At 42.2% G+C, this 13,304-nt stretch overlaps 1 protein-coding gene across 1 annotated transcript; it reads right to left on the bottom strand.

The window, feature by feature from the left end:
• Nucleotides 1-1,819: 1,819 nt before the first annotated feature.
• On the bottom strand, nt 1,820-3,062 carry LOC119773663 (transmembrane protein 74). The gene has a single exon (XM_038270754.1). It carries the CDS (start codon nt 2,640-2,642, stop codon nt 1,980-1,982), a length of 663 nt encoding a protein of 220 aa, XP_038126682.1. The 5' UTR covers nt 2,643-3,062; the 3' UTR covers nt 1,820-1,979.
• Nucleotides 3,063-13,304: the final 10,242 nt, after the last annotated feature.

Consider the following 13,304-nt stretch of genomic DNA (forward strand, 5'->3'; position numbering starts at 1 on the left):
GGTGAGACCAACTCACCACTGGATTCCAGTGGTGAGACCAACTCACCACTGGTTTCACCACAGCTTTTCAGAGAGACTGAGCTCCGGACTTTGAGGCCGCTGCAGATTTTTAGCCCCTTTAGCTGCTGTGTTTGGGATCCTGATCCCGTTGATGATCCGTTTGGATCCAGTGGATATCCAATAAAACCCTTTGATCAGCTGTGCTGGGTCATGACCTTTGACCTGTAGAGCCTGAGGTGAGGCGTTTCTCTGAGCTTCCCTTCTGAGACGTCCACTTCCGGGAAGATCAGCAGCTTTCTGAGATCTTCTCCTCTCTGGAATCATCGCTGTTTTTAAAAACTTCTTCCTTTTCCATTTTGGTTCAGATTTACCGACTAAAAAAGAAAGAATAAAGTTCCCCTGAGATTGGATTAGATTGACTGAATTATACTCTGTTTCCTGCTGATATAAAACTATACTATAATCTTTCTCCTGTGTGACTGATGGTCTAGAGCAGGTGAATGTTAATTATTCCACTGGTTGATTCTAACTTCATCCACAGAGAGATCAGTAACAACTCAGCTTCTCTGCTTTGGGATTAAATCAGCAACATTAATCTGGTAATCTCATATTAATGGAAACAGAGTCAAAACAGATGATTTATTAAAAAAGTTGAACACTGAATAGCATCCATTTTTATTATTTACAAAGCTTCCCCTTTGATCTGCTGTTTGAAGCAGGAAGTTAGTTTTTCACCGATGGATTAAGAACAAACCAGATGATGATGATGATGATGATGATGCCATCTGGGCTCTGGGCGTCAGAAACCTGGTTAGTTTTTAAAACTTACAGATTTACAGATGCTTGTTTCACCGATCAGGTTTTACTTTGTCACTGAGAAAAGTTTATGTTTTAGTTCCAGCAGGAAAGGAGAAAACCACCTCAGGTCTTCTATGGATTACATCCGTCAGATAGTCTGAGAGTTTTCCTCATTCTGAGTCAGATTAGAAGGAGAACATCTCCTAAAGCAGGAGGGATTTACCATTAGGCAATACTAGGGCCCCAAGTTCCTGGGGGCCCCATAAAACTCTGTTTCCATGTTTGGTTAATACAAATATTCCTTAATTATGTTTTTGATAAAAATCCTTTTGCTAAAATGCCATCAGAACGCTGATAATATTAAGTGTGTCTCAGCCCCCCCCTTCAGTGTCCGCCATATTGGATCAGTCCATTTGCTGCACATGTTCAGAAAGGTCCAAACAGACAGCAGCAAACCATTTGAAAACAAACCATGCAAAGAGCAGTGTTGCCAACTTAGCGCTTTAGTCGCTATATTTAGCCACTTTTCAGACCCCTCTAGCACTTTGATTTCTAAAAAGCTCCTAGCGCCAAATCTAGAGACTTTTTTCTGCTACTGGAGACTTTGGAGACATCTAAAAGCAGCGAACTCTCCTCTCCAGAGCGAGTAGATTGGTAACCCCGCCTCCTGCTCTCCTCTATCTTGTCTGCTGTCATGATTCATGCAGCTATTATTTCATCCAAATGAAAAATGGAGAACAGATAAGCAGATCATGGCTTGTCTACAGTGAAAAGAAGGACTGGGTTATTTACTTTGGCCTTTTTGGAAACACAGGAAGGAGCAATCAGCTAAGTGAGCTTAGTGCTTGGAAAAAATCTTTCATTCCTTTAGAGACAGCATGAAAAGTCAGCTGAGTACAAAACATAGAGAGGAAAACAAGAAGAAAAGGGACAAGAAGAGAGGGACACAACCTAGAACAGATAATGGATGTCTATTCTAGTAACATTTCTCTATCTGGAGAAGGGGGCTGTTTTATGTGTTGGCTTCTCCATTCAGAGGGGCCCCTGCCTGTCTTTGCCTAGGGCCCCACATTTCCTAAATCCGCCCCTGCCTAAGTCTTGCTTCTTGTTGCATCTTTTAGAGGCGCTGAATGAAAGTGAAATAAATTAGTTTAAAGTCTTGTTTTATTTAGTCCATAAATTCAGCTGAAAACCTCCAGGTCCTCCTCCGCTGCAGGGACAGTAGAGCAGGACTCCAGGGTCGAGCTGGACCCCGCTCTAAGACTCATGGATCCGTACAAGTTGGCAGAATGTTTGCAGTAAGCAAAGGCTTTCCTCCGCATCATCTCCGCCTTCCACATGGAGACCATGAGCAGCGTGGAGAGCAGGACGCCCCCCAGGGTCAGCAGGCAGAGTCCCGCTATGACGCATCGGTCCAGATGGGCCCCCACGCTGGCTCTCTCCCGCTCCAGCCGCTCCATCTCCCTGGCGGACACGCTGTCCGGGTCCACGCGCACGTCCCTGGGGATGGTGTAGGTGATGGCGACCAGGGAGATGCCGCTGACCAGGCAGGACACGGCGGTGATGAAGCCGTAGTCCACGGAGCTCCGTGAGCCGTCAGAGGACAGCTCATCCTCGGACAGAAGGTAAAGTTCTGTGGTTTCCTCCTCCTGCTCCTCCTGCTCCTCCTGCTCCTCTCCCAGCAGCTCGCTGTAAGCTGTCAGGCTCAGCTGCCGCTGAGGATGAAGAAGCTGCGGATCTTCATCCTTCCTGCGGCTGAAGGAGGTTTCCTTCTCCGCTCCCCGGGGAACTGTCCGCGGTGCTGAAGGGGCCCCGTCCAAATGAAACAGTTCCAGATCAGCCATGAGGACCCGGTCTGGTTCCGCTGCTGCAGCCCATGCGTCCGGTTCGGTCCGTGAAGCAGAGCGAGCAAAGATCCACCCTGAACTCTAAAGTTTAGCTGCTGCACAGTTCTCCAGCCTCCAGAATGAGCAGCTCTTCAGTCCTCATGGTTTCAGAGACTCACATCAACCAGGAGGAAACCCGCTCACTTTCTCCCTGTTCCGCCTCCGCGGGGATCACGCCCTTCCCGAACCTCCCAGCAGTCCGCCAACACGGAAACGCACCGGAATCCCGCCGCTGCGGTCCGATAACAGACTGCAGAGTCCGCCCGAACTCAGATCCAGGACCCGGTCTGCCTGCCGGTCACCCAGAGGTCTGCAGACCCCTCCCACAGACTGCGCCTTGACTGAGCGCCAACTTTAGCGCACAGGAGAGCAGAAAAGGAGGCGACATGGAGCGCTGGGATTTCAAATTAAAACACACAGGAAAAATAGAAACCCAACAACCAGAGTTTCATCATAAAACAACCTCCATCATCCATCCATCCATCTACCTGGTCAGACTGTGACTCAAAGAGATAGAAACAGAGCCTCAGTTTAAAGGAAAAGTCGCTCATATTCAGAATCCAAACTTCTGAAAGTTCTTTAAATCTGAAATGATTCCATCCTGTTCAATAAATGATCAGTGTTTTTAATTCAGAGTAATTTTCATGTGAATGTGCTTTACTGGAGGCATCCATGTTTGTCAAAGAACACTACTGCCACCTACTGGTTAGTGACATTGTCACGGTGCGGTATCGGCTGTTGATCGAGTCCCAGTGCTGTATCTGGTGTTTGTCACAACGCGCTATTATCCAAGTCATCTTGAAAACATTCTTCTTCCAAATGTTGGCTACATATTACGGGTTTTTTCTCTGGCCAGAAGTTCGATGGCAAATCCTCCCTCTTCCAGTTGGCGATCCAACGACCAACCCGTCCGTGGAGGATCAGGAATCAGAAAGGTGGAATAACTCTTTTTTTCACTTTTACCCGATGTATTCCAGCATCCAGCTGCCATGCACGTGGGCATTGTCAGTTTCACTATAGCTCTGGTGAATTTCAATGGTGAAGTCCTCTGGAAATCTTCAATAATTGTTGTTGATTGCAGATGTGTCTAGTAGTTCCCATTGATTTAGCTTGGAAAGCGGGGAGAATGGCGCTAGGCTTACCGCACCGTGACGTCACTGCTGGAAGATGGCAGGGGGGAGGGGTTACTATATTTGGCAAAAATGGCCGCTCCCTACGGTGGCCCTGAAGTGCAAACTGCAACTACAAATCTAAAAGCGCAACTACATTAAGGAAAACACAACTACATGAACCTACCGGAAAAGGTAGGTATCAGTGGGAAACATGAGACATCGCTGATTGGACGACGGCGCCGTTTGACCCTTGAACCGGAAGTCATTCTGCCTGCTGCGGCTTTTGAAAACATGGATATTGTCGGCGCCCCAAACATAGCTGCCGTTATCCAGGAATATTTAGAATCAGGACATACGTACGAGGTGATACTGGATATGTTCAAGACTAATCACCAAATTTCAGTTAGTTTGCGTACACTGAAGACACAAAAGAAGCTGGACTGTTCAGACGACGCAACTTCCGGTTCAAGGGTCAAACGGCGCCGTCGTCCAATCAGCAATGTCTCATGTTTCCCACTGGTACCTACCTTTCCCGGTAGGTTAATGTAATTGTGTTTTCCTTAATGTAGTTGCACATTGCTTTATGTAGTTTTGTTTTTCTTTATGTAATTGCGCTTTTAGATTTGTGGTTGCAGTTTGCACTTCAGGGCCACTGTAGCTCCCAGACTCAGTGATCGCAACGAACATTATTGTTTTTATTTATTTTACTGATTAACGCTAAATTCATTAAATCACTGTAAATGTATTACTTTTAGGTATAAATAATGATCCATTGATTATTCCTTGCTGACCGGACTTCTCCTTTAAATGAGCCAATTACTAGATGGATTTAAAGTAAATATCGCAGAACACAGATTTTCTCTCTGTCCCTTTTGTAGATTTCTTTAATCATTCTTCACCTTTGCAAACCCAGTCAGTGCATAAAACACGTATGGTGACCAAAATACCATGAATTAATCATTCAGTCTTTGTTATTGTAACCTGGTATTTTTCAAAACTCTTTAAAAGTTTGATTCCCTCCGAGAGGCAGATGCTCGGCTCTCTAACCTCTCTAGAAACTGCATTCTTTTTTTTATTCAATTCAGTTCTATTCAGTTTATTTCTATAGCTCCAATTCACATCATGTCATCTCAGGTCACTTTCCAGTTCACCAGATCATCCAGTCAGATTGATTCAAAGTTTTCTACCTAAGGAAAACCAGCTGATTGCATCGACTCATTGACTCTTCAGCAATCCCTCACACTAAGCATGCTTGTAGCGACAGTGGAGAGGAAAAACTCCCTTTGAACAGGAAGAAACCTCCAGCAGAACCAGGCTCAGTGTGAGCGGCCATCTGCTGAGGCCCACTGGGGTTCAAGGAGACAGAAGCTTATATTTGAAAATTTAAGATTAAATTTAAATTTTAAATTTATCTCAAATTGACCAAATAATAGAAAAATGAACCTCTAACTCGAACTGAAATAAAGATGCTATCTGCTTTATGTAACTTTTATGGTCTAATAAATATTTTAATGTAGCTACATTTTATTTTTCCTTGTATTTAAACAACAACAGAGGTTTTAGTTGAACTACAGAACCAGACTGATCCAACTGAATCCTGCGACTTTAAAGGTGTTTAAATTAAAGGTTAAATTAAAGGTTAATTAAAGGTAAAGGTGTTTAAATGAAGGGTTTCCACTTTTGGAACTTAGACAGTTTTGTTGATCTTTGGTCTATCTTCCATTTTGTGTTATATTTGAGCAGTCTTAAGTTACTCTCTGTTGCCCCCTTGTGCCTGTCTCCTTTCCCCTAGCTCCCTTCTAGTCTCCTCCATCCACACCTGCTCCCTATTAGCTGATTAGCCCAGTCTTTGTTCTGTCTCCCATATACAATCTACCTGTGCAATTTTTCAGTGCTGGTTCCTTGTTGTTTAGTTGCTTCCTCGTCTCTGGCTCCCTATGTGAGTTTTCTCTAAAATTTTCTGGCTTTTGCTCATTTGTTTTTTTGTTTTTATGATGTTTTCCTCATTAAACCTACAAGAACTCATCTCTGCATTTATAATCCACAAACGATAACTGATCTGAGTTTCTCTCATCTGTTGAACACAGAGGTGTCAAGTAAGGAAGTACAAATACTTTGTCACTGTACTTAAGTACACTTTTTAGGTGTCTATGATTTACTCCATTTCTCCATCAACAACATTACTGACTTCTACTCAGTACATTTTCACACCAGTATCTGTACTTTCTATTCCTCCCTGGCTTCGGTTTAATGTTTCTAAATCTTTATTTCACGTCATGTGCTCCATCCAATGCAGATCATTGGCTCCGCCCACATCTAGTGAAAACTAGTGTGATTGGATGAGTCATAGAACGCAAACACTCATTGGTTAGCTAAAGGAAATCATCAGAAGCAAGCAGGTGTTCTTCAAACTGCTAACGTGAATTGTCTATGCCATGCTACAATGTGGGATTCAGAAAAAGATGTTGAAATGTCTGAAAGGTCGGACACAGGCGAGAGCGTATCGGGAGACGGAGACCAGCCAGACCTCCCTCATCCTTGGACCTATCTCAGAGAATGTTTAGAAATAGTCGAAATATTGAGCTTTTAATTCATATAGCGGCATCTGGCTGTTTTTTTTTAAAGGTTACTTTATACTTTTATACTTTAAGTAGTTTTTGGAGCGCATACTTTTTCACTTGAGTAAAGAGGTCAAGTTGATACTTCACCTTTTAAACTACAGTCTCTATACTTCTACTTAAGTGAGAAATGTGTGAACTTCTGACACCGCTGGTGGAATGACATTAAATATGTAGATCAGTGGCGTCCAGATTCAGTCCTAAGGCTGCTATCCGCCATGATGGATGAAAAACAGCAACAGAGGATTAAGAAGCTGAGCTGAACCGGAAGGAACAAGGAACTAACAGCTTCTTGGAAATGAAGGGAAAGTTATAAGAAAAAAAAGTCAAGTTGAGAATCCAAAAGCACTTAAGCACAGCAATAAAAAAAATGGTTTAAAAAATGTAACTTATTCTGCGACAAACTATTAAACGTGTTTTTGAGAATTGCAGCTCTGATCTAAGAGATGAACCAAAGCAAATAATAAACAGAAACATTTAGAAAAGGTATTTTAATAAAATATGAAGCTCTGTGCCGTAACTGGAATTGTTTTGTTTCTGAGAAATGTCATTAAATTATAAATAAAGTGTAAAAAAGAAAGTGACTCCAGAGAAGCTGAAACAAAGTGCCTGAAGAGTCCCACATGGCTGGATCTGTCTGAGCAGCAAACAGGACCGACATCACAGCCTGATGCTGTTTTCTGCTCACAGTGGATTCAGAAGCTGTGAGCTGAGACTGAATGGGGTCTGTGGAGCTTCCTGCTCGCTCATTATTTCCTGTTTAATGATGACAGATAGAGCCGGCTGCTGGGAAGCGCCTGTTTTCAGCGCCTGGTGCCGCTGATGTGAATCAGGTTTGAGTGACAGGAACCGTAATTCTCCCTGGAGAAAAAGGCGAGGTGCAGAAATCCAAATGTGCCAGCCTGACATTTCTCTTCCTGCAGAGATGAAACTCCTTCTGCTGCTCCGTCTCACCACAACAATCCTCTAAGACAGGGCCAACCAATTAAACATCAGCGGGTCCGAATAAAAATCAACAACTAGGAAAGGTTCAGAGACATTTCTAATAATAATCTGTTCCTTAAACATAATTTAACCCTGAAATAAAAAAAAAAAAAAAATATATATATATATATATATATATATATATATATATATATATATATATATATATATATTAAAAATTAAAACAAGGTTTGTCTAAAATAAAATATATATAATATTTAGACCTAGACTAAACATTTAGATTTACCGTCTCACACTATATTAAGTATATCTGGTTAATACAAATGATTTTTTCTAATTTTTTATGTTCTGTGCTGCATAATTTTAGTCTGCATCAAATATATGTCTATAGCTGCAACATAACAGGCAGCAATTAATGACATGATTCCTAAGATATTTAATGTGAAGCAGGTTATCTCCACTGGAAAAATTGAAGTCTGATGTCTTTATTAAAGCACATTTAATTACTATCCAGAGTATTTACACTCCAAATTCAGAGCTAGAAATGCCAATGATTGGATATGATGTCTGTACAGGATTTTTACTTTTCTCAGAGAAATATCAGCTGTGCTGCTGCCATCAACACCTTTGTTTCTAGATGTTGGAGCTTGGCCTGTTTTCCAGTTTAGTCCTGTTTCTCTGACTGTGACTAACTGGATGTGCTCTCTTCATCCTCTGACATGGGAGCTGGCTCGGAGCTCGTCTGCCTGGCTGTGTGTTTCCTGGATGGGGCCGCCTGTGGAGCTGGTTGACAGTTGCCTTTTGTATCTATGCTTCTTTTTCTATGTCTGCTTCTGTCGCCTTGAACCCCAGTGGGCCTCAGCAGATGGCCGCTCACACTGAGCCTGGTTCTGCTGGAGGTTTCTTCCTGTTCAAAGGGAGTTTTTCCTCTCCACTGTCGCTACAAGCATGCTTAGTGTGAGGGATTGCTGAAGAGTCAATGAGTCGATGCAATCAGCTGGTTTTCCTTAGATAGAAAACTTTGAATCAGTCTGACTGGATGATCTGGTGAACTGGAAAGTGACCTGAGATGACATGATGTGAATTGGAGCTATAGAAATAAACTGAATAGAATTGAATAATCCAACTCCTGATTTATAGAGAACCCTGACTTGTAGTTGAGTATCTAAAAAATATGCTCTGAAAAATAGTAAACTTTCCTTTTTGATAAAGCTTCTAGTTAGGGTGGCTCAGGTTATCCTGATCTATCTCTATAGTTCTGCTGCTATAGGCTTAGACTGCTGGAGGACATAGGGACCCCTTTTTCATCATTCTGCTTCATTCTATCTCTATTCTCCCACTCTGCAGAATCTGTTAGTTCAATCTCTAACGTTCTGCTCTCTCTGCTTTTTCTCATAGTAGCTTCATCTGGTCTGTTCCTGTTATTATAGATTTATCATAGATGTTTAAGACATGTACTAAATATGACACAAAGAGAACAGGACATGGAACCGTGGATCTTCTGTTATATTAATGGTCCTAAAAGTTTTCCTCTGTTTGAAATTAATAAAAATTTAATGTTTAACCAGTAGATAGTAGTTTTAAACTTGGCAGTGGGTTCACTGTCTGTCTGAAATTTAGGGAGTGGTGGCCTATTGTTGTCAGAGCATTGCGTTTGGGTCCTGGAGGTACTGAGTTTAAGTCCCATTCATTCCTACAGACTTCCACTCTGGGTCCTTGAGCAAGACCCTGAACCTCAAACTGATCCCCGGGCACCGGACAATGGCCGCCCACCGCTCCCAGAGAGGAAAAGCTGGGATCATCTCACTGAACTCATAGGATTTGTCCCATGCGACTGTGTTCCAGGAATATACCTAAGCAGGTTGTTATCATCATCATTATTATTTCTTAAATCAATACAAACATGTTATATCTATTAATTTCACTGGAATAAAATATTTAAATGTATTTTGGTACATTCTGGCTCTCATACGTCTCAGTAACGATATCTCAATGTGAAAACCATCTCATGACCACCAGACTTGCCCCAAGGGATGGTTTAAAGAGGATAGATTTCACTGTGCAATGATAAATAAATGTTAAATAAATATTATAATTGAAGTCTCTGAGTCCTTTAAGATAAAACAGCTTTAGGTGCTGAGAGAAGAAATCATAAACACTTTTCCAAAATCCTTAGATTTAGACAGAAACATGTATCAAAAGCAGACAAAAAAAAATGCAGTAACAATAAAAACAACTGTATATTTCATGAAACCACCCAACTCAGACATGCAGGCTTCTTCCTGAATAGATAAACTAGATTTCACCTTCAACAGGAGCTGGAGGCAGGTTCAGCGCGCCATAAAGTTTCCTTGAAATCTCTGAAGAAAATAATTCAACCATGCAAAAACACAACGCTGCAAGATGAACATCGGTAGAGAGTGTGGGTCGTGCCTCCAAACAGAGAAAGTTTGACTCTGTCTGTGCCTGGAGTAACGCATCCAACCGCAGTTATCGCCCACATGGCCGTAAACACGTCTGCCCACAGCCTGGGGAGGAGAGTGGCTGCAGGAAGGTGCTGCTTTCACACGTCTCTGCAGAGCGCTCCAAAACTGCATAACAACTGGAACATCCAATCCACTTTATTTATATAGCACAATTCCAATAAACACAAGGTTTCCAAAGTGCTGCTCAAAAAGATAAAATAACTAAAATAAATAAAACTAAATAAAATAAAATAAAAGCACTGCCTGCACAGTATAAACATATGCATGTGAATACATAAAATCAGCCCCTGATTTTACATGAGGGCACAGAGTGACGGCATTTACTTGGTTTGGAGAAACCCTTCAGGCTCATCATCTGTCAGAGAGAACCATCCTCACCCAGGCTGCCTGTGGCATCCCTCAGACCGAGCTTTAATGCCACAAAAGAAAACAACCAGCTAACCTTTACAGTCAGGGATTCTGGGACGTTTGTTTCTGGTTCTGATGAAAAATTTCTGATATTCTGCAGAAGTTTAGACATGATCAGATAAACAACTTTACCATGGATGGATGGATGGATGGATGGATGGATGGAAAGTTTGTGTTGGGAGCTGGAGAAGTACCACCTTCCTCCAGCAGAGTCCGCCGTGGATCCTCCTGAGCCGAGCCTTCGACGCACCTGTGGCTCGTTTCATCATCAGAGGATCCACAGTATAAAAGCTGTCTTCAGACCTTGCCTCAACGCCGCAGTGTTGAATCTAGTTGGTTAGCACCTGAGCCAAAGAACCTTCTGAGAATCTTTTATTGCCCTCTGAGTCCTGCTAGGACTCTAATCCTTTTGTGTCTCTGTTTCCAGGAAACCAGTTTTTCTCTGTGAGCTCTGGATGAGCTTAGACTGCCGAGCCTGCCCTCTGAGCCAAACCCTCTTCACTGGATTTCCCATGCAGCTCTGGATTAAGAGCTGGAAAACTAAAACCAAGGTCTGCACCCTCTTTAGAAGTAAGACGCTGATGCAGTTATCGGACTCAGCTGAAACAAACCTTCTCTGGACCCAACAACTCCTCTCTCTGAGTTCAAACCGGAACCCTCAAGGTATTAACCTGAACATCACAAACCCACACCCAATTGCTCTCAAGGCTAACTGCTCTGTTATCTACACAGACTCCAGTGAACCAGTCCCCAGGCCTGAACCAGTTCCTGACATAATTCCATGTGCTTGTGAACAATAAACTTTGTTAAACTTTTACTATTATCTCATCAGTGAACCCATCATGACAGTTTGCTCTCTATCTCAGAAGCTAAAAGCAGAAACGTTGTGTAAATTCAAATATCTTTAATCTCATAATCGGAGACAGAAATCAGAAACATCTCGTCAGTTTTTGGGGCATCTTGAAAAATCCTTCAGGAGTGAATTTCTTTCATCTTCATCAGTTGGAGGAGAAGGTTTAAAGAGAGAGAGATGAAACGTCTCTAACATCTGAGATCCCAGGTTTTCTCTGCCAGGCTGCAGTCATTCATTCACCACAGGACAGAAACCGCTCCTGTGCAGAACTTTGATAACCTGCTCCTCCTCATCCTCACCTTCAATCATCACATGAAATCTCTGTGGAACAATTCATCACAGAAGGCCTCGAACGGTGGAAAACTCTTTAGACTCCATGAATTAGCCCACTTGTTAAGAACTCCAGGTCCAGTTTATGTCCTAGACTCCATCTCAGCCTCTGCTGCCTTAAGCTGAAAGGTTAATCCAGATTCTGAAAGTGACTCAGTTCCTCTGCTGTTGGTCTGAGCATCAGCTGAACCACCGAAGCAGTGGAGATAAAAAAAACATCAAATATTTGCTTCAGACCTGATAATATTTACCGTTTGATCCTCACTAAACTCAAATTAAAGGCACTTTTTTTTTAAGAAGTCTGCTCTCGCTACGAAGATGTTACCTCGATCTAGTTGCACTCAGGATCTGTTTCATTACTGCAGCGTTTTCTGATAAATGTATTTTTACTCCTTCTGAACTGTTATTGTTTTTAGTTTGATTATTTTAGGCTTGTGTTTACCTGTTTGCTTCCATGTGTCTGTTACCTTTTCACTGAGACCCACTATGGGAGAAAAACAGGCATTTCTACTAGATTCTCTATGAGCACCAGGGGCAGATTTAGGAAATGTGGGGCCCTAGGCAAAGACGGGCAGGGGGCCCTCTGAACCCATTCTCCAGATAGAGAAATGTTAATAGAATAGACATCCATTATCTGTTCTAGGTTGTGTCCCTCTCTTCTTGTCCCTTTTCTTCTTGTTTTCCTCTCTATGTTTTGTACTCAGCTGACTTTTCATGCTGTCTCTAAAGGAATGAAAGATTTTTTCCAAGCACTAAGCTCACTTAGCTGATTGCTCCTTCCTGTGTTTCCAAAAAGGCCAAAGTAAATAACCCAGTCCTTCTTTTCACTGTAGACAAGCCATGATCTGCTTATCTGTTCTCCATTTTTCATTTGGATGAAATAATAGCTGCATGAATCATGACAGCAGACAAGATAGAGGAGAGCAGGAGGCGGGGTTACCAATCTACTCGCTCTGGAGAGCAGAGTTCGCTGCTTTTAGATGTTGTCTCCAAAGTTTCCAGTAGCAGAAAAAAGTCTCTAGATTTGGCGCTAGGAGCTTTTTAGAAATCAAAGTGCTAGAGGGGTCTGAAAAGTGGCTAAATATAGCGACTAAAGCGCTAAGTTGGCAACACTGCTCTTTGCATCGTTTGTTTTCAAATGGTTTGCTGCTGTCTGTTTGGACCTTTCTGAACATGTGCAGCAAATGGACTGATCCAATATGGTGGACACTGAAGGGGGGGGGGGGGCTGAGACACACTTAATATTATCAGCGTTCTGATGGCATTTTAGCCAAAGGATTTTTATCAAAAACATAATTAATGTGCAGAAATAAGGAATAGTTGTATTAACCATACATGGAAACAGAGTTTTATGGGCCCAGCTCAGCTCCTTCTTCTCCTCTGTCTAGTTTTTATGTATTTTGATCAAACAGACAAAAATAGTAAAAGAAAGATGAGAAAATGAGTTATGATATAAAGCAGATGATGCAGGATTAAAGTCTGCATTGAATTTGGATTCAGTCAGTTATCTCTTTAACTGCCCTCGGGGATCGTGTATGGCTGCATGTCTCTGTGTTTCCCTGCAGCGTCCAGCCAGTATCCACCATATAACCGCTGAAAATAGGAACCAGACATCAGCCTTTCCTCCAGGGTTTAGCTGCCTGTCCCTTCATTTGATCTACTCACATCTTCCAAGACCAGAAAACAGCTCAGACAGAACAGGAAAACTGTGAGGTTAGTTTTTATTTTGTGAATTTAGTGAAATATAGCTAACAAAATTAGATAATTAATCAAATATTTTGTCCCAGATGTTTCAGCACTAGAAGCACCAAAGAAAAGATGTTTAATATGCAGTGAAAAAGGGATATCTAATCTGCTGTCACAGAGAA

The sequence above is a fragment of the Cyprinodon tularosa genome, unplaced genomic scaffold (assembly GCF_016077235.1).
Source record: "Cyprinodon tularosa strain WSP-4 unplaced genomic scaffold, ASM1607723v1 ctg774, whole genome shotgun sequence".
Taxonomy (NCBI): Eukaryota; Metazoa; Chordata; class Actinopteri; order Cyprinodontiformes; family Cyprinodontidae; genus Cyprinodon; species Cyprinodon tularosa.

What these genes read in the sequence shown, in the direction of transcription:
- LOC119773663 (XM_038270754.1), bottom strand. Translation starts at nt 2,642, where the DNA reads ATGGCTGATCTGGAACTGTTTCATTTGGACGGGGCCCCTTCAGCACCG.